Source organism: Panthera uncia (assembly GCF_023721935.1).
Source record: "Panthera uncia isolate 11264 chromosome A1 unlocalized genomic scaffold, Puncia_PCG_1.0 HiC_scaffold_16, whole genome shotgun sequence".
Taxonomy (NCBI): Eukaryota; Metazoa; Chordata; class Mammalia; order Carnivora; family Felidae; genus Panthera; species Panthera uncia.
This window is the reverse complement of record NW_026057576.1, coordinates 65,038,621-65,060,018: the sequence shown is the minus strand read 5'-3', so window position 1 is coordinate 65,060,018 and position 21,398 is coordinate 65,038,621. Positions and strand designations below refer to the sequence as shown.

The following is a 21,398-nucleotide window of genomic DNA, read 5'->3' as shown; positions in this document are numbered from 1 at the left end:
TGACCATCATTCCCTGCAGTCCAGCACACTTACACCACAGGCCAGCTCCCCTCCTACAGTTCCCCAGACAGACCTAGGCCATCAACCCTAACACACACCCTTGACTGTTCTACTCTCTATCCTCGTGTATCTCTTAACCAACCTGGATTGCATGATCTGGGTCTATAAATGCCTCCTGGCCACCATAACTCTCTTGTTCCCCCACTGGTAAAACCCCAATCCTGGTTAAATACCCCATGCACTTACTCTATGCCTCTACCAGAGCAGCTTAATGCTGCTGAAGAAAATCACAGAACGTTGCTGACTGGACTGGTTTCAAATTTATAATCACAGGTCTCAGAACAGAACTCAATACTGCCAGACAGCTTACTTCTTAGGAAATTTGTTTTTCCAACTTCTGAGATAATTATTTACACCTTCTCTGCTCTCCTCAAGTTTCCAACATTTGTTCCTCTCTGCCCCTCTCTCAGCTAATGACCTTGCTGTGTACTTCATAGAGAAAAGAATGCAATCAGATTAGAACGACCTCATCTTTCAACCCTCAGCTCACCAACCTGCCTGGATCTGTACTCAAATACTCTGCCTTCATTTCTGTTAAAAAGAGAAGAAGAAAGATGAGATCCTGTGTTCTATGATTGGATCATCTGTCATTGTCTTTAAAACATCGCTCCTACGATCACCCAGCTTTGCTTTATCATTCCTGTTAGCATTCAAACATGGCTCAGGGGCTCTTGCAAGGTTGCAGTCTCTGAAGACTAGACAGGGGCTGGGCGATCCCCCGCCAAGCCCACTCACACCGCTGTTGGCAGAAGGCTTTAGCTCCTTGCCATATGAGCCTCCCCAGAGGGTGCTCAGGACACAACTTTACCCAGAGAAAGAGATGACGGGGGAGGGGTGAGACACGGAGAGAGAAAGAACACCAATACAGAAGCCACAGTCCTTTTATAACCTAACCTCTGAAGCGGCATCTCATCGCTTTGGTTGTATTCTATTCATTAGAACCGAGTCACTGAAGTCAATCCTGGGGGATAGAGAAGAATTAAGCTTTACCTCTTGAAGAGAAGAGCGTCAGAGAATTTTTGCACATATTTGTAAAGCCATCACTGTTTAAGGACTTGAGGTAATTCTAAATGTGATACTGAACAAAAAATAATATCTCTTCAGTCCAGCATATATTTGGAGCCCTCTATAAACTACCCTATATCATCCCAATATCACACCCTCTTCAGCCAATTCAAACACTTTATTATGTGCCTGTTTATTACTGCAAATATTCATACTCTTTCTTACAGCACATCTTCTTTAGAACTTGTATATGTAGTTCTGAATACAATACCATGAGTTGACTTGAATGTTGTGATGTAAATATTTCCAAGTCATTTTGTCTATGCCTTACAGAACTGTATTTCACTCTTTCAAAGCCAGGACCAGATCTCCCCAGTCTGTGTCCTCCACAATGCCCAGTATTGGGCTACGTACAATCATGAATCAATCAATCAATCAATCAATCTAGCCAGCTACCTATAGAAATAAAACCACTTCAAAATAAAATTAAATAACAAAACCACTAATTCAAAGGGATACATGCACCCCCATGTTTACAGCAGCATTATGTACAATAGCCAAGATATGGAAGCATCCCAAATGTCCAATGATAGATGAATGATAAAGAAGATGTGGTATATGTGTACAATGGAATATTATTCAGCCATAAAAAAGAAGGAAATCTTGCCATTTGCAATGACACGGATGAGCTAAAGAGTACACTGCTAAGTGAAACAAGTCAGTCAGAGAAAGACAAATACCATATGATTTCACTCATGTGTGGAATTTTAGAAACAAAAGAGCAAAGGAAAAGAAAAAGAGAGAGAAAAACCAAGAAACAGACTCTTAACTGTAGAGAACAAACTGATGATTGCCGGAGTCGAGGGGTGTGGGGAGATGGGTTGAATAGGTGATGGGGATTAAGAACTTAGGGCACTTGTGATGAGCACTGGGTGTTGTGTGCAAGCGTTGAATCACTATATTGTATACCTGAAACTAATATAACACTGTATGTTAACTAACTGGAATTAAAATAAAAACTTTTTAAAAATTAAATATTATATCATTCTTGTCAACCAGTCAACGTTCTCACAACATTGTATTATTCAATTTTTTTTAATGTTTATTTATTTTTGAGAGAGAGAGACAGAGCATGAGCGGGAGAGGGGCAGAGAGAGAGAGAGAGAGGGAGACACAGAATCCAAGGAAGGCTCCAGGCTCTGAGCTGTCCACACAGAGCCTGACACAGGACTTGAACTCACAAACCATGAGATCATGACCTGAGCCAGAATAGGACACTCAACCGACTGAATCACCCAGGTGCCCTCACAACGTTGTTTAAATTGTAAGGGATCATTGAGGTCACCATTCTATAGCCCATCCTTTTCCTCCCTCTATCCTCCCACATCCATGTCCTCCTGTAGCTCAGAACCATACGAATTGAAGACCTGGTCCCACACCAATCTCGGCAACCAAGCCATAGTCCTGACTATGGATGTGAGGGCAATGACTAGTCTAATCCAGAACCCAGTCCCAACTTGACTTTGCTTCTGTACTCTGATCACTTGTTCTTTACTCTGCTTCTGAACCTACTTTTTACCACTTTTATGCTTTTGAATAACTAGATTCCATGTCCTATATTTGAGTTCCATTCTTGATGGCTGTTTTAAGGATACTCGGGGATTTATTTTAATCATTTGTGGTAGGAAGAGCAGACACAGAAATGATTGTTAGGAAGGAAGGAGTTTTGTATACTCACAGAGCCCTGGTGAAAGAAGGCACAGTATGCCACACCAGGCCACGTAGGGGAGTACCAGGGTCAGCTAGGTGACAGAGGAAGCAAGGGGAAAACCTGGACAAGAGGCTTTCTTGTGGTTTCTCAGGGAAGGAACAAGGGAGGCAGGGTTTAGAATGGGCTAGTTTGAGTCGTTGCTGTGGGCTCTGGGGTATAGCGGCTGTGCTAAATTGTCAGTACCTGGCCCTCAGGTGATTAGCGCAGGGGTGGGGCACAGGGGACAGTGACCTGGAGTATAAGAGCTTAGTAAAGGAAATGGTTGGGGATATGCGCTCTGAGTTAGTTGGCTTTCATGTGCAAGACATGCTCAATGTCATGGGCACGTACTTTGGAATTAGCTAACCCTGGGAGGGGCAATCCCTCCAAGGGTCAGTAAGGCCCCAGATGTCAAGGCATAAAATACAAAAACCAGAAAACATGGTTATAATAATAATAATAATAACTTAGCTCCACCCTGGTTCTGCCTTGCTCTTCCTGGTATTCTTACTACCTGCCTAGACAGCAGTCATATATGCACAATATCAGCACAGGTATGGTTCTGCAGTACACTTATCTTAATGAGCACTGAAACTAATGTAACACTGTATGTTAATTATACTTGAATGAAAAATAATAATAAAGTACTTGCTACTTTACGCTCAAAAAAAAAAAAAAAGAGAGAGAGAGAGAGATGGTTCTGAAATCAGATACACCTCAGTTAAAATACCTCACTGTTCTTAGGGGTGCCTGGGTGGCTCAGTCGGTTAGGCGTCCGACTTCAGCTCCAGTCATGATCTCACAGTTTGCGAGTTTGAGCCCCACGTCGGGCTCTGTGCTGACAGCTCGGAGCCTGGAGCCTACTTCAGATTTCTGTGTCTCCCTCTCTCTCTGCTTCTTCCCCACTCATGCTGTCTCTCTCTGTCTCTCAAAAATAAAATGAAAAACATTTAAAAAATTAAAATAAAAGAAAAAACCTCACTGCTCCACCAATGATTAATTCTGCAGCCGCGAACAAGTCACTTAACCTCCCTGAGCCTCATTTTCTCATCTGTACAGTGAAGGTGGTAATAGTACCTACTTAATGCAAGTCCTTACGTAAGAAAGCACTTAGCCTAAAGCAGAGTAAGCAATTAAAATGTGTCAGCAATAATTACTAGTTCTTCTCCCTCTGATTTCTCCCAAAGTGTACTGTGATTGATATATAGTAGACACTCAATAAATGTATGTTGAAGTTAACTAAACCAACAAGGAAGTAAATGGAAAAAAAAATCAATGAATAATCTTTGACTAAGCACAGAAATGTAACACTTTTCATAGATGTAGTTAGAATAATTGGCAGACCAGAACTTGGAAGTGAGGGCTGGATTTGAAGTCTAGTTTTATCATTTAATCCCATGTGTCTCTCTACAACAGGATGGAGAGTCTATTGGTAGGCTCTCCAACATCCATTCCCCCTTTCCCTTGTTGAGAGAGCCTTGATTTTGTCCTGCTATCCACTATCCCCATCTTCACAGATAAATCCTGGAGGTCCTATTCCCATTGCCATTGATTGGCTTAGGGGTGGGAAAGTGAACTTTCTGCTCTAAATATTGTCCCTTTGGCCAGGAAATTCTGCCTGAGCAACTGCAGCCTTCCTGCAACCATGAGTCAACAAGGTTAAGGGGGTAAGGCAAAGGTGTGAAAAAACACCTGGGGCCTCAGTAAAATAATGACAGCTAACATTTAATGAGTGCTTACTGTGCTTCAGGTATACCTCTAAATGTCTGTGTGCATTAACTCATATGATCCTCAACACTAATACCAGGTAGGAATGTTTTTATCACTGTTTTATAGGTCGAGAAACTGAGGCTTCAAGTATTCACACAGTCTGTGCAAAGTCACATGGCAGAAAGTGGCAGAGTCAGGATTCAAACCCACGGTTGGACTCCAAAATTATGTTCTTTGCCTCTTTGCTTTACTAGATCTGGAAAATGCTATCAAGACAGAATCAACCAATTCTCTCTGGGCTTGTTATGAGACTTAAAATGTCTCACTATTAAGCCAATATGAACTTGAGATTTTGTGAAATGCAGCTGATAGTTTCCTAATAAATATACTCAGATTCTTCATCTGTAAAATGGGGACACTTCTACGTGCCTCAGAGGGTTGCTGTTAACATAGAGTTCAACAAGTGCAATACCCTCCCTCTCTTCTTCTGGATCACCTCCTACTGTTGGTCATCACATCTCTCCTGGTTTTCCATCAGCTTACTGACCTTCTTCCAAGACTCTGGTCCAGAAGAAGTCTGGTCAGGTCATGATCTCATTGCTTGTGGGTTCGAGCCCCACATTGGTCTCTGTGCTGATAGCTCACAACCTGGAGCCTGCTTCAGATGCTGTGTCTCCCTCTCTCTCCGTCCCTCCCCCACTTGCACTCTGTCTCTCTCTTGCCCGCTCTCAAAAATAAATAAACATCAAAAAAAAAAATTTTTAAGACTCCAGTCCAACCCAGATACTTTGTATAGTTTAAGGTCTCCACCCAAGCAAATGTGTATATCCTCCTAGAAGTGATCAGGCATACCTTATATATGAAAACCAGCTCCTTACTAAGCAAAGTTATTCTGCTAACAGATCTTTATTATGAAACATAAACTCTTGATTCTAGAAGATTTTATTTTCTCTTCTAAAGTAACTTTTTGCTCTCCTGTAATTAGCTTCAAAAGCAAGTATGCAGAGAACAGCTCAGTAGATTATCACATGCTAAATCAGCTTAAATGAAAATGAGTTACATTCTCAGCACACTTTGAGGACATATTAACCGAAAGTTATAATTTAGAGTGGTCATATGAAAATAATGATAAAGTCATGAATACAAAAGTAAAAATACCAATTTTAGGATAGCTTCCTCAAAAGGGTAAAGCAATGCAGGGGAAAAAAACTTTTATACCTTGATCTGTGCCAAATCCCTGGAAAAAGAGTTTCCTGATGGTCTAAGGAGAAAAACTTGAGCATCTTGATAAGGCTTTTATGATATATTATGTCCTGTTTTAAGTGAAACTGCTCATTACTCTAACAAGTTGTCGAGCTGAATGTGTGTTTTGCATATTTTCGAATGCATCTTTGTCATTCCTGATTTTTGAAACTCCCTGTAAACACTGAATTATATATTCATTGCATTTCCAAAATCCAACTTTCCTTCCTTTTCCATTCTATGTCAAAAGGCTTCTCACTGTCAGAGTAAATTTAAGTTTGTAGAGTACTTTATCCTTTACCAAGTGTTTTCACTTAACCTCCAACAATTCCAAAAAGGAAGACAAGACACATATTCCTATCCAAAGTGTCCGATAAATTAGTAAATTTATTCATGCTTGTTTTCTTTCATTCTTTCATTTATTCAGCCAACATTTATTTGACAGCCATTATGACCAGGCACTATTCTAGGCACTGAGGATGCAGAGGGAAACAAAACAGTCACTATCTTCAGGAAGCTTAAATATTGACAGGAAGGCCACACAATCAATAAGTAAACAAGTCCATGAAGAAGCCTAGATTCAAACCGTGTTGCTTAATCACAAGTGCAGAGCTCTTTTCAGGATAACACTCTCCCTCCTTGGTCCAAATGAGCTGACACAAAAGTTCTCTTTGCCACGAATTTGGGCAGGTTGATTTTTTTTTTTTAACGTTTATTTATTTTTGGGACAGAGAGAGACAGAGCATGAACGGGGGAGGGGCAGAGAGAGAGGGAGACAGAGAATCCGAAGCAGGCTCCAGGCTCTGAGCCATCAGCCCAGAGCCCGACGCGGGGCTCGAACTCACGAACCGCGAGATCGTGACCTGAGCCGAAGTCGGACGCTCAACCGACTGAGCCACCCAGGCGCCCCGGGGCATGTTGATTTCTTGGACTCCAATCTCTTTGGGTTTCCAAAAGGGCTCAGATTTTTCATAGTCTTCTGAAAAAATTCAGTGGACAACTATCGAAGCAGCATCTAATAACCAATTCATTCAGAGCACTGTTACAGACAGTTGGGAAGATTATCCCTTATCCTCCCCAAAACAAAAGAATTGTGGATTTAGAAATAAAATTTAAAAAGAAACATACACACCTGTAAATGTTTGTGGGCGTTAACTCAGATGATCCTCATTACTAATTGTCGGAGGAAGTCATCTAGAGGATGGGACCAATGGGTGAGCCAGCACAAGCTGGACCTGGGTAAATGGAAGGCATCCCCCAGCCACTCCCCTGTCCTTGGAATGCACTTTCTGCCTACATCCCCACACTAGGAGCTGTCTCTAGGACACGGCCTTGAGATAGTAAGGTGTGGAGACCATCTGGACTGAACTCAGCTAAAGTCTCTATATAAACTCTTAAGATTCTGGCAGGCAGGTGCAGAATCATCATGGGGCCACCCGCCCAAGACAAGCCTCATATGTAAGTTCCCTTGCTTAGTAAACCCGCTGCCTACCAATCTGGAATGGCTGCCTCTTCCTTCAGTCTTTCTTTGCCCCCCCATGTACAGGGGTGTTTCTGATTTCACCCAGGAAGCTCCCAAAGTCTGGAACCAACACTGACACCAAATAGGAATGTTTTTATCACTGTTTTATGGGTCAAGAAAACAAAGCCTGAAGAACTCGTGCAATCCGTGACAGGTCGTATAATAGTAAGTAATAGAGTCAGGACTTAAACCTACATTTGGGCTTCAGAACATATGTTCTTTGCCTTTTATTTTACTGGATCTAGAAAATGCTATTGAGGCAGAATGTCTGCCAATGCTAAGACCTTCTTCCCTGGAAAAATATGGTCACATAAAATTTTAAAGTACAAATTAATATCCTGCAAGTGTCTACTCATTTAGTTATTAGCCGTTGTGACTACACAGGCTTTCCACGGGACAGCATTTCAAATGACTCCCCTTTGCCTGTTTTCCGTCTTACAGCACTCACTAGTAGGTTAACTTCTTCCACGTATCATTAGTAATTCATGACTTATTCGTGAAGGTGCACGGCTAGCACTACTACAGACCTAATACAATGAATATCTTATTAGGAAGAAATTAACAAATGAATTGTTGCCGATCAATAGGTGTTGAAGAGAAAATTACAATGATAGTAAAGCCTAAATAATTTATACACAATATTGATTTTTTCATTACATTAATTATTCTTTATAGCACACATAGGGAACTCGCAGAATAAAACTTTCAAAGCAAAGAAATTTATCTGCAGTGGTGCTGTAGGCTTAAGTGTGAATTTAAAAGACAAAGAATGGACCATGAGAGCTGAGAAGTATTTTTAGATTAAATACACATCAGATAATAAATTTGACAGCTCCAACGTACCGGAGTTCCTTCATGTTGTCTGACGTTTTTATACACAATACTTTTGATATTTATTTATCAAGAGAAGTATTGATAGAACTGTTTCTTTAATAGAATCATTAGAAATAGAACTATCCATTAATCCACCTCTTTCATCGAATGTTTGGAAGGCAGAATGACAAACTCGATGAAGCTACGTGGGAAAGAAAACCTTCTCTAACAGCTCGCCCAGAATCTTTAAGTTAACGGGACTTACATTCAGTTGACTGGAGTGCAGGCTCCTTATAGTTAATATTCAGAGCCAGCAGAATACAATTCCTAAGGCAATTTTATCATGGCAAGTAAACTTCACACAGATGCAAGGGCCTGCACAAGAGCCTCATGTTTGCAGACCATTGCCAACTCTAGCCATCACATAATGGGGTTCTAGAGAACAAAAAACAGTGCTGTACGTAAAGAGTACATACATGTGAAAAAGAGTATGTTCTTTGTGGATGATGCTGTTCCCAGCAACGCAAAATCCCCTCCTCATGGATGGAAGAAATGAACTCAACACACATGCGCCAAGCTCAGTAGAGGTACTAGGGACAGATATTGCATTGAATATCTACAAATGCGTATGTTGAATCATGTTTGGCTCATGACATTTTGACTCTTGGAATTTGCACAGTGAATTGATAGTTCTTATGTCAAGTTTTCTCAGACATCAACTTTAACTATTTTTCAGTATCTAATGTTAGGAGATTCCATGTTCCTAATATTTTGCAAAGAGTTGCATATATGTATAGTATCAAGCATATCATATCTCTCCCGCAAAATTAATATGGAAATAGTGTTTCAAATGGCTTTTAAATAAAAAAAAAACATTAAAATAGTTTCAAATTGATACTTTTTTCTAATTGATACATTTTTTTTCTTTCCTCATCATTCACCCCGAGACTGAAAGCCACATTAATGTTATTTTTAATGTTCTTAATGTTCTTGGAAGAAAATCTAAGCAACAGGAAGCATCTCATCTCACAAGTGTGCTTTTGCAAACTACAGCCAGTTTTGTAAACTATTTTGTCAGTCTCAATTAATATCTCTATACAACTTCAAATTTATAAAATACCACATACAGGTATAATATAATATGCATCATAATACAGGTAAAACTTCCCCAATCTGTTACTATTATCAGCTGGTTCTGGGGTGACAAAACACCCAAATTTAGCATCATTTCTATCGTTCAGTGAAAAAGTCACTGTCTATGGTGACTGCCATTCTGTGGAGTGTGCTTTGCTGCATTCACCGTTCTTTAGGTGGAGACTAACAGTCCATACAGAAAACATGAGGTCCGGGTACGAAAAGAACACATATTTCTAAGTGGTCTCATTTGTAGACTTGAACAGGACATTCATAAAATGGATTAGAAGACATTTCAAACTATTTAAAGGCAAGTTATTCTGCGTGTTCATCCCACCCACTGCCCCCCGCCAAACCCAAATCCATTCTCCATCTTCCTCTGGCTTGTGGAACACACGTGGTTATATCAAGTAGCTCTCTTACTGTTCACCTTCTGCGTGGATTCAGCCAGTGGAAGGCAATGGAAGGAGACCGGCAGGTGGGAGGAGAAAGTGATCAGGATATTTCCTCCCCATCCCGTCCTCTCTGCCTCAGCTCCATACTTCTGGAACAAGCAGCTCCCATGGGAAAGCCCTTCTTACCACTGGGGCTGTAGCTCCTGTCAGGCCCCAGCAGACAATGGATGCTGACAACATGGTCTCTCTCTGCCACTTCAGGCCCGGAGCGGATACCCTTGTCGGTAGTTACAAGGGGCCCCAGGTCCAGTGGTGGCCCTTAACCAGTCCATACCTCTGTAATAGCCCCATCACAATCCCAGAGTGTCCCTCTGTTTGCTTCTAGGACCCTGACTAATACAGCTAGCTGTGCTAGAGAAGAAGAATGTGTAAGTAATCAAAAGAACACCCGCAGCATTTAATGACACCGGCCCTCAGAGGCAGGGGATAGATGGTGAATTACTCCCCATAAAGGCACTAATGAGACCAACCATTGCACGCAAGATAAACTGCTCACCTCCATTTTCAATATTCCTTCTGATTCGGTTTTTTAAGATTTCATTCTTCACCTTGACTACTTTTGTCCTTCTGCTCTCCCTCCTCCGTAGCATCCTTCTAATTTACGCTCCACATTATCAGTGTCTATTCTCTCTTCCCGGGCATGTCACTTTGTTTTTTACTGTACTATACAGATCTTACCTTGCACACACAGCTTAAGTTACCAACTATATGTGTTTAAAGTCATGTGTACCCTTCTCTCTAGTTCTGTTTTCACTTTTTCAAGCAAATCTATAAAATTCTACAAGTTCATAATTAGAGTCCACAAAATATAGAAGCTACCATCCAACTATATAGTCAACATCCATAACCTTGATTCCTTTGAAAGAAATACTCTGTAAAACCCAACAAATAAATGTGGAGGACAGCAAGGAGGTTAGCATTTCTACCCTCTTACGTTTATAAAGAAACTAGAATGCAGAGGTAACCGTGAACATACGGTGTTAAATGCAAGGTTCTGACAACAAATGGCACAGTACTTACCAATAAAAGCATGCTAAGATATTAATAATAGCAATGAACTGCAAATATTTATGTGCCCACAGGCAACTAATTCAATTTCACTGCAGGATTGCTCCATTTATGAATTTAATTGTGTGTGTTTAAACATTTTTGCTGCTGTTTCATTAATTACCCATAAAAAAATAAAATGATATGCTGAAGAAAAGGAAGAGTGCGAGTTTCCATTCAAATGCCTTCGTTTAAGTGCCCACTAAGTGTCCACGGCAGCTTACAAATTAACACTTACCTTCATCATCTGTGGCTTTTCTGCATCACAACTTACAGATTCATTTTTGGTCTCTCAGGATGAGAAGTGCCAGAGTCAAAAAGGACGGTACAGGGGCACCTGGGTGGCTCAGTCGGTTAAGCATCTGACTCTGGATTTCAGCTCAGGACATGATCTCACCATCCTGAGATTGAGCCCTGCATCAGGTTCCACACTGAGCATGGAGCCTGCTTAAGATTCTCTCTCTCCCTCTTCTTCTGCCCCTCCCTTGCTGGCTCTCTCTCTCTCTCTCTCTCTCTCTCTCAAAAAAAGGAAGGGGAATGGTACAGGTTTACCTATCATTTTATTTTTACACAAAACAGCGTGGATGTGTAAGACGAGCCCCATGAGAAGAAAATGATGGCTAATGCTTACATGTGGCAGGTTTTGCTTCAAAGGTGCCACATGCACCGTGAGAACCCACCAGGAGTAGTACCACCATGCCTCCCATTTTCCAGAAAAGGAATCAAAGTACAGAACAGGTAACTGACTTATTCAGGGTTACATGAGAGGTTGAGCCAGATGAAAATCCAGCTCCCTTGACTTCACAGCCCATGCTCTTAAACATCGCCCTAACTACACTCACAAATTGGACATCAGCACAACTCACAGTGATTTTCAGTGACTGATAAATTTGTCACTGATTTCTTCCAACTTCCCTTGAGGACTGTTTTCCTAATTCGGGGTCTCCTTCCATCACTCCTCAATATCACAACCACCTCAACCATCTGACTTCAACCAGTAGTAATCCAGTACATATTATTTACACTTTTCTCAGCCTCCTAACCTACATCGAAGACACTGTGCTCTCCAGAGGCTGATTTTTTTTTTTTTACTAAAGTTACAATAAATGAGATTAACCTTCCCAAGAGGCTGTTTGTACCCACATGAATTTCTGAGTTGTAGCATACTATCTCATAGGAGAAACCTCCTAGGATAGTCCAATAAGGCCTGGCTTCTGTCCTTACTTTTACTCCTCTAGAGAATCAGAGTTGACATCTTGCTAATCATGGAAGGCAACTACTAACAATTAGAACTGTCACCTGAAGTAAGAGAGTCATGCTATAAAACATTTAATCATTCCCTCTTTTAAAGAACCACAATCTTGTCAGATTATGCTGATATTTTTCCAATGTAATCTAGAACATGTCACAGACTTTCAGCTGACGTTTATGGAGTATCTTTCATAGATCAGTCTCTGTGCTGGGAACTTTGTGTGTGTTTTACTGAGCAAATGTATGTGCTAGAGGAAGATATAAACAAATAATATCATCTAAGTTAAACGTCTGGTACACTTCCCAACACATAGTTAAATGCTTAGCTATAATTAAAACAAAGCTCTATTAGCCAATTAAAATCAACAGAGGATTTATATCTAATATCCATAATTTAACAAACTCAAAAACAAGATAATTAATTACTAGAAAATATTAATTTGGGCTCCCCATTTAATTGTTTTCATACTAAACCTATTTCTTGGCCCAATAATTTATTTCATGAGTCTTAAAATCACATTAGGATTTGGCAGTATCATTTAGACCTGTTTAATCCATTATCAGGCATAAGTAACTTTCAAATGCCATAAGCTTCTGATTGTCCTTCGTCAAAATGAGATGATAATAATTAGCTGTGGGGAATAATAATACAAGAGTCTAAGATTAAGCAAATCCACATTGTCAGTGGCTAAATTTACCTAGAATTCAATTATTACATGAGCATTTGGATTTTTCCAAAAAAAAAAAAGAAATCAACCCTTGCCAATATCCCAAGGTAACCAGCAAGAAAGAGGCAAAAAAATAAATCATCGATCACCATTTGCCAGGTTCCAGTTTTAGCTTCACAACTCAAAAAGAAAAAAAAAGGAATGGGTTTAATTCAACCTCTTTCTGATTTATAGCAAATGTTGGTGGTTTGGACCAGAAGCAATACTTTCAGAGACTCTGTAATGAACATGTAAGTGGATACGGCATAGAGACAATCTCTTACCTCCTTAGTTTCACACAGCACACAAACCTGATGGTGAAAATTAACCTTCTTCGCAGTTCAACATTTCTAATTAGAAGAGACATCAAAGAGATTATACTTTAGAAGGCTGTATGGGCCATAATATTCTAGACAATCTGAAAGAGAGCTCTGCTGACTCCTTATATATTTCAGCCCACTGTCTAAAGGAAAAAGCAATAACCAGATGATGTTTCAAAGTGGTGATGGCTTAAAACATAAGAGACTCTTAAAAACTGAGAACAAACTGAGGGTTGATGGGGGTGGGAGGGGAGGGAGGGTGATGGGTATTGAGGAGGGCACCTGTTGGGATGAGCACTGGGTGTTGTATGGAAACCAATTTGACCATAAATTTCATATTAAAAAAAAAAACCAAAGTGGTGATGGCTTTTGGTGGTAAGTTGTGTTATATTTTCTCATCTTTCCTTTTTTTTAATTTTTTCAATGTTTATTTATTTATTGTTTATATATATATATATATATATTTTTTTTTTTTTTTTTGGGAAAGAGAGAGAGACAGAGTCCAAGCAGGGGAGGGGCAGAGAGAGAGGGAGACACAGAATCTGAAGCAGGCTCCAGGCTCCGAGCTGTCAGCATGGAGCCCAACAGGGGGCTCAACCTCACGGACTGTGATATCATGACCTGAGCCAAAGTTGGAAGCTTAACCGACTGAGCCACTCAGGCGCCCGACTCATCTTTCCTTTTTATATTCATTATGAAGAAACAGAAGCTCTAATACACTGGACTACTGCTTTTGGGCCTCACCATGTAAAACAGTCTATACCACCAGACCTGTGCTTTCCAAGTTTCCTTGGTGGAAATATCTACAAATGTTTGACAACTGAGTAGTTCATTTGTAATCTTTCTTTTTGAGGGGTGGGGGTCGTGTTTTGCTTTCTCTGCATGGGGCAGAAGAGGGGAGAAGAAAGATACCCTGAATTCAGCTTAGATTAGAACACAGAATCTTAAAATAGAAGGCCAGAGAGGCTAAGCTCTTCCTCAGGGAAGAGTTCCTTTCACAACATCAGTGGTTAATGAGCCACATTTCAGGTTTTCACTGCTGGGGAGTAAGCCACTGCACAAAAGAGTCCATCCGCATTTTAGATAGCTACAAATTTTAGGAAGTTCTTACTCTGAGTTGAAACCTTCTCCAACCACCTGAATCTCAAGTATCCTAGTTCCAACCTTTGGAGAAATACAGAGCAAGCTTCCTCCATCTTGCACACCTTCCTCCTTTGAGTATTTGAAGGCAATTTTTACATCTCTCTTTATTTTTTGCCACCTCTATATTAAATCCCCCCCGTTCCTCCAAATTATTCCTCATGTGACATGGATTCCAGCTGCTGCAAATAAATTGGAGCTGCAGCTTAACATTAAAATGTTCCTACACACAAGAATGCAAAGGAGAGATCTGAAAGTTTGTTTATTTTTTATTTACTTACACCTGTAATTGACACAGTTGGAAAGACTATCCAGAACCCAATGGTCCCTGTGGGAGCTGTATCTATGTGAGCTCCCCTTATCACTACACACACACACACACACACACACACCCGTCCCATGGATGGTTCTGTGATACCAGGTGGGTCCGGAAACCTCACTGCCCCAGCCCCATGGACTGGCTAAAAGAAGACTCACAAGTTCCAAGCTGGGCTATTCAGAGTCATGCCCCAACATTTCAAATTGGAACATGGAGAAGGCTTGCTAGCCTCTTGGCCTGTGGAGTTATTAGACATGACAGCCATTTACCCATTTCATAGAATAAGCCGATTGGACAGAGTGAGATCAATATCCAAAGGAGTATGGGGAGAAAGACCCCAAACTTCCAGTTCCAATCATTCTTGAAACCAACTCTACCCCTCCGTTTCCTGTGGTCTGGTTGTTAAGCCAGTAATGCCCCCTGGCTGAACTGAGTTTGAGTCAGGTTTATATCATTTGCGACACAGAAGGTCCTATCTACCACAATAGTCATTAGATTCCAACTACTCTACCAGAACCAACAAAAGGAGGTCATAAAAGGGAAAAATCACTACCCCACCCTATAAAAGGTGTGGACAGAATCTCTTGCCAGCTTTATTTAAGAATGAGAGTGATACTCACCTACCAAAGATGAAGGTCTTTCTTCCTAATAGACTAACTTCCGTAGGGCTGACACTGTTCAAAACTGCATTCCTAGAACTATTGCAGTAACTGGCACATAATAAGAGCTTAAAACACTCTCCACTATACTTTTCATAGTAAACAGAAAAAACAATAGGCAAAACATCATATATAAATTATTAAAATGAAGACTCAAGTCCCTGAATAAACCTTAGACATATCATTTCACTTCCTTAGGATTAAATTGCCCATTTGCCATATATATTGTAGGACTCGATCACCTCTTCAGTCTTCTTTAGCCATAAAATGCTATGATTCTATCCATACTCAACAATAGTAAAGAATAGTCTTCTAAAGGCCTGAACATGCAAATAAAAGAAGGGAACATGGTAATAAAGAAGGCAGCACAAGAATAATAATTAAAAAAAAGAAGGGTTCCTGGATGGATCAGTCAGTTGAGCATCAGACTCTTGATTTCAGGTCAGGTCATGATCTCATAGTTCACAGGATCAACCCCTGCTTCAGGCTCTGTGCTGAGCATGGAGGCTGCTTAACAGTCTCTCTCTCTCTCTCTCTCTCTCTCTCTCTCTCTCTCTGCCTCTCTCCCCTGCTCATGCACGTTCTCACTCTCTCTCCCAAATAAATTAATAAATACAAACATACATACATACATAAAAAGAATAACCTACCAAAAAGATAGTTGGGGAGGAAGCAGAAGAAAAATGAGCAGAAATCATCAGTGATGTGATTGAAGAGGTCACTCATACATGCCACCTTCTGATTTGCTTCCTATTTTACTCTGACTAATCATTGTGCTGGAAAAAGCCCTCTGTGCTGGGTCCAAACTGCCAGCCCCAGAGCCTTTTCCCTTCCTGGGCATGTGTAGTCCACATGATGGCTCCTCCATCTAAACCATCTCCTTTCAGAATTGGCTTCCCACTTCTGCCTTTGGTCCTAGATATTCCATTTTTTCATCTTTAAAGATAAACAAGGTTTTTTTATCTTTAAAGTTTATTTACTTATTTTGAGAGTGTGTGTGTGTGTGAGCAGGGGAAGGGCAGAGAGAGAGAGAGAGAGAGAGAGAGAGAGAGAGAGGGGATCCCAAGCAGGCTCTGCACTATTAGTGCTTAAACTCACTATCAGTGCTTAACACAGGGCTTAAACTCACAAAATGTGAGATTATGACCCCGACGCAGGGCTTAAATTCACAAATTGTGAGATCATGACCTGATCTAAAACCAAGAGTCGGAGGCTTAACTGACTGAGCCACCCAGGTGCCCCCTAGACATTCTCTCTTGCTCTCGCACCATTCCAGACAGGTTTCCTTTTTGTCACCAACAGAATAGATACACCCAAGTACACTGTGTGCTTTCCCTGTTTCCCATACCTGTACCCTGCATTCACTGATGCCCAAATGTCCATAATTTTCCACTTATTTCTTAAGTTTGGAGTTTAGGATTCTGTCTCAACACAAGAAATCACAAAATGGCATCTCTATGGCCAACAGACACATGAAAAGATGCTCAATGTGACTCATCATCAGGGAAACACAAATCAAAACCACACTGAGATACCACCTCATACCGGTCAGAGAGGCTAAAATTAACAACTCAAGAAACAACAGATGCTGGCGAGGATGTGGAGAAAGGGGAGCCCTCTTGCACTGTTGGTGGGAATGCAAACTGGTGCAGCCACTCTGGAAAACACTGTGGAGGTTCCTCAAAAAATTAAAAATAGACCTACCCTATGACCCAGCAATAGCACCATTGGGAATTTATCCAAGGGATACAGGAGTGCTGATGCATAGGGGCACTTGTACCCCAATGTTTATAGCAGCACTTTCAACAACAGCCAAATTATGGAAAGAGCCTAAATGTCCATCAACTGATGAATGGATAAAGAGGTTGTGGTTTATATACACAATGGAATACTACTTGGCAATAAGAAAGAATGAAATCCTGCCATTTGCAGCAACATGGATGGAACTGGAGGGTATTATGCTAAGTGAAATAAGTCAGTCAGAGAAGGACAGATATCATATGTTTTCACTCATATGTGGATCTTGAGAAACATAACAGAAAACCACGGGAGAAGGAAAGGGGAAAAAATAGTTACAAACAGAGAGGGAGGGAGGCAAACCATAAGAGACTCTTAAATACAGAGAACAAACTGAGGGTTGATGGGGGAGAGGCGGGGGAGAGGGGAAAATGGGTGATGGGCATTGGGGAGGGCACCTGTTGGGATGAGCACTGGGTGTTGTATGTAAGTGATGAATCACGGGAATCTACCCCCAAAACCAAGAGCCCACTGTATACACTGTATGTTAGCCAACCTGACAATAAATTATATTAAAATTAATTAATTAATTAATTAATTAATTTTAAATTTTTAAAATGGCATCTCTATAAAATAAGGTGACCTACTTTACAATGAGCTGCTCTAAGGAAGTCACCTCAGATCCTTTCATAAAAGATGATCTTGATTCAAGAAATACTGTTAATACAATTAACAACTAATGTTAAGTATGACTATATACCAGCACATTCTATGCACAGATACTGGGCTAAGTATGTTGCATACATTTGCCCCTTCAGGTCTCATAACACCTCTCTAAGAGAGTAATTACTACCTATGCATTAAAGATGAAGATTCTGAGGCTCAGAAAGAGTAACTTACTCCTGCTTACTAAGTAAGAGCCACTCTTGGTTACACAAGAGAGCCATATCCATCTGAATCCAGAGTTCTTGCTGTTACCCACTACGTGACTTACAAAGACACTAATCCCTGTGAGAAATGGGGAGGGGGCCTTTCAGGGGGACCAAAAGCAAAGAGACCAGGGAACTAAAACATGATCTACTTCTTGATTTTGCTTAGAGTCTGCCCTATTTGAAGAACCTTGTTCCCATTATGTAGCAATAGATTATCTGCCATTTTGCATTGTGGAAACGTACCCTCCATTATCCAGGCTAATCTAGTTGACTGTAGAATGCTGTACTCGGGCATTCCAATGACAGACTACTAATTCAATCTTCTCGGTGAGGAAGATGGTACCGGACATCCCTTCAAACTTTTTCCTATAACTTTAGATGTAGGGCACCTCACATAAACCACAACCATTCCTTCCTACAACATCTAGAGCAAAAAAGTAAGTTAGAATATCAGGAAGGGGAGAGAGCGTGTAGAAGAAAAGGAAAAAGGATTATAAAGAGTAGTGTAAAAAAAAAAAAGCTACCACGAAAATTTTGAATTCAAAAAAAAAAAAGAAAGCAAACCGGTTCAGGGTGATTATCTGATAACTTGTGATTCAGAGAGAAATAAATGTTCATGGTCCATCACTAAACAAAAAGAAGCACTTGTGCAACAGAAACTATATGTTCGAATAGCCACAGTGGAATTTTCCTACATCCCAGCGTAGACAGATACTGAGGATTTCCTATAGGAGTGAAACCTCAGTGCTGTAATCCATGTAGGGTCTCTAGTAGCAGCAACATTTCATCACTAAGCAAAAATCCAGTTATTTTTGGTTCCAGAATCTCTAATTCCTCCTAAACTCTTCATCTATTCACTGTGAGTTTTACACATATTGGCAGAATATACTGCCGGTCTCTGTTGAAGAGTCTTTAGATGTTCCTGTGTGATAATCAAAGTCTCTAGTTTTACTGAAACGGAAGCTGGGAATCAGACTAGCAGACTCCTTGGGGTCATTCAGGAATTAATACATAAAGGTCTCAATACAAAAAGTACAACTTTGGCTAAAAGGTAGCAAAGATTGTCTCTCATTGAAATAATCTTGTTTGTCAGGAAGTTTGAGAGTCATAATTAATTGAAAAACTGTTTTGAGCTAAACATAGAAGGGCAGGATCTAAAATACTACACAATTAGACATTTTTAAAAGTAAAAGTTCTTTAAAATATGCTAAGGAAGGAGCCTTCATACCAAGCCCAACCAGTTTCCTATTCTAACCAATTTCCATTAACCAAGGAAAGGAGCAGGGAGGAGAGAAAGTATTTGAAAAACTGCCAGACTAAAAAATCCCATAATGAAATTTTGCTCATTCTTGGAGAAATGAAGTAGAATTAGATGCTTCAGTGGTGGTGAATTTCAGAATCTGGGTAGCTTCCAGTAAATGAAGTTTTTCCATAATGTCAAATGCAAAAGCTATCTGATATCAACATATTGAGCTTGAGTTTTTAAATTCCTATTTCCTTACACCAAATTGTTTGAAACCTTTGAGATAAAAACTTCAATAAACTAGTGTTCCAAGCTTTTAATATTTTAGTCCCTTGAGCAAGCATGTCAGATTAATCTTCAAATTGCAATGGGCAGAAAGAACATTCAACCAAATTCTTAAGCCCATGCCTCTCTCAAAGGATGTTAATAATGTAGGCAGTTTCATTGGCTATTAAGATTTCAAACTTTCCTAATTCTCAGCAGTATTGCTATTTAAAAGTAGGGGGTATGGGGCGGAGAAAACCATCTATCTTGAAAGGAAGGGATTGTACTTTTTGTATCTCTGGATTCACTTAGCACGTAGCACGTTGCCAGGCACACAGTAGGCATTTAACTAACACCTCTGGCAGGAGTTGATGGTTGGCCTGGGGGAGAGTGGAAATCTTGCTGAGAACAGCAGGAGTCCAAATCTGGCATTGCTCAGCAACAAAGACCATCTCCAGAATTAGGGTTATCGAGGTCCTGCAGGAATTTGACAGTGTATCTTCAAAGACACATCAGGAGGATTGTTTCCCCGAGCTGGAGAGGAGCCACCCAAGAGCCACCTATAGAGGGATTCGGCTCGTCTGGGGCTTCAGCATGTCTGTAAAACTCCTGCCCTGCCTCTCTACGCCCAGCTCCTCCTGCCTTTTACCGGATTTGGGTTTCCACTCACACAACTTAGGAGCAAGATCCGACCTCGCTAGTCTAACCCAGGCCTCCTCTCCATTCCACGGTCCGCGGGAGACCACACCGTCCTAGACACACGGAAGAACATACACTACTGCTCCCGGACACCTCTGAAGATGCAAGGGGGTGGCAGGAACCCCGGGGGCGGGGGTGGGGTAAGGGAGGGAGAGGAGTGAGTTCAAGCCCAGGGCTCTAGCCAGAGGTTTCTTATCCCACTCCCCAAGCCTCTGCCCGGACCGCTGGAAGACGCTGGGGAAACTACCCGCAGGCTCGGGCAGCGCAGGGCCGCCCAGGGTCCGCACCGGGGGTGGGGAGAGGGGCGGGGAGGTGGCAGGAAGCGAAAGGGGGCCGGAGACAGTACCTGGTGTGGCTGTGGTTGCGGGGACAGTCTTTCTTCTCCATGATGGCCGGCACGCAGTTGGTGAGCTCCGTCCAGTCGGCATGCAGCCCGCAGCTCCAGCCGGTGGAGAAGCGGGAGAAGAGCCACGTCTCCTTCTTGCCCGGCCGGTGGCAGGTGCACTTCTTCTGGCCCGCTTTGCAGCTACACGGCTGCTCCAGCCGGATGTTCTTCACAAGGTGCCGGCCGAACGTGGTGCCCCCGGTCTTCTGGATGTGCAAGAACACAATCACGTCGCGCCCTTTGATATTGAAATCCACGAAGCGGGTCAGGTCCTTCAGGGTGAAGTTAAAGCGCGGCACGAACCGGGGCAGGGAGCCATTCTCGGGGGCCTCGGGGTCCGGCTCCTCTTCCTCCTCCTCTTCTTCCTCCTCCGGCTCCCCGAGCTCCTCGTCCTCGTCCTCCGGCGCCGCGGCCCCCCGAGGGCCCTCGGGCGGCCCCCGGGGTGGCGGGGGCAGCTGGGGCCGCCGCTCCCACTCCTCCGGCGGCGCCTGTGCCCGGCGGGCGGGACTCGGGGCGGCCGGCTGTCCGGCCTCCCCCGCGCGGGGCTGCTCCCCGAAGTTGGCGCAGGAGCTGGTGCAGGAGGGGGACACGTACTGGTACATGATGACCACGAAGAGGAGAGTGAGCACCGGCGTCAGCAGCCACTTGTTGAACCTTTCATCCATGGTCCCGCTCTCAGGCCGGCAGGCGAAGCGGCGGCGGCGGCAGCGGCGCGGACTGGCGCCCGCTCGGAAGTTTCGGGGACTCCGGGGCGCGGCTCCGAGTCCGCCGCTCCTCCATGCCCCTGACGCGAGGCGTGCGGCTGGCTGGCGGCCCCGCGGCACTCCGGCACTCCGGAGCTGGCAGCGCCAGGGCCTGCGAGCCGAGCGGGGAGGCGGGCGCCGGCGCGGGTGGCTGCGGCTGCGGCGTGGGGCGCCCTGCGCTCCCGGGGGCGCCCGGCTCGGCCCGCTCCCCGCTCCCCGCTCCCCGCTCCCCGCTCCCCGCTCCCGCCCGGGCGCGGCGCG

The 21,398-nt window shown here is 42.5% G+C and overlaps 1 protein-coding gene across 1 annotated transcript in view; it reads right to left on the bottom strand.

The window, feature by feature from the left end:
• The window catches only part of HS6ST3 (heparan sulfate 6-O-sulfotransferase 3), a 651,215-nt gene extending 630,156 nt beyond the window's left edge, over positions 1–21,059 (bottom strand). The window contains exon 1 of the mRNA XM_049647494.1: positions 20,356–21,059. Within this exon, the coding sequence (XP_049503451.1) occupies positions 20,356–21,059 (704 nt within the window). The remainder of the gene's footprint in view (positions 1–20,355) is intronic.
• Between the last annotated feature and the right edge of the window lie 339 nt (positions 21,060–21,398).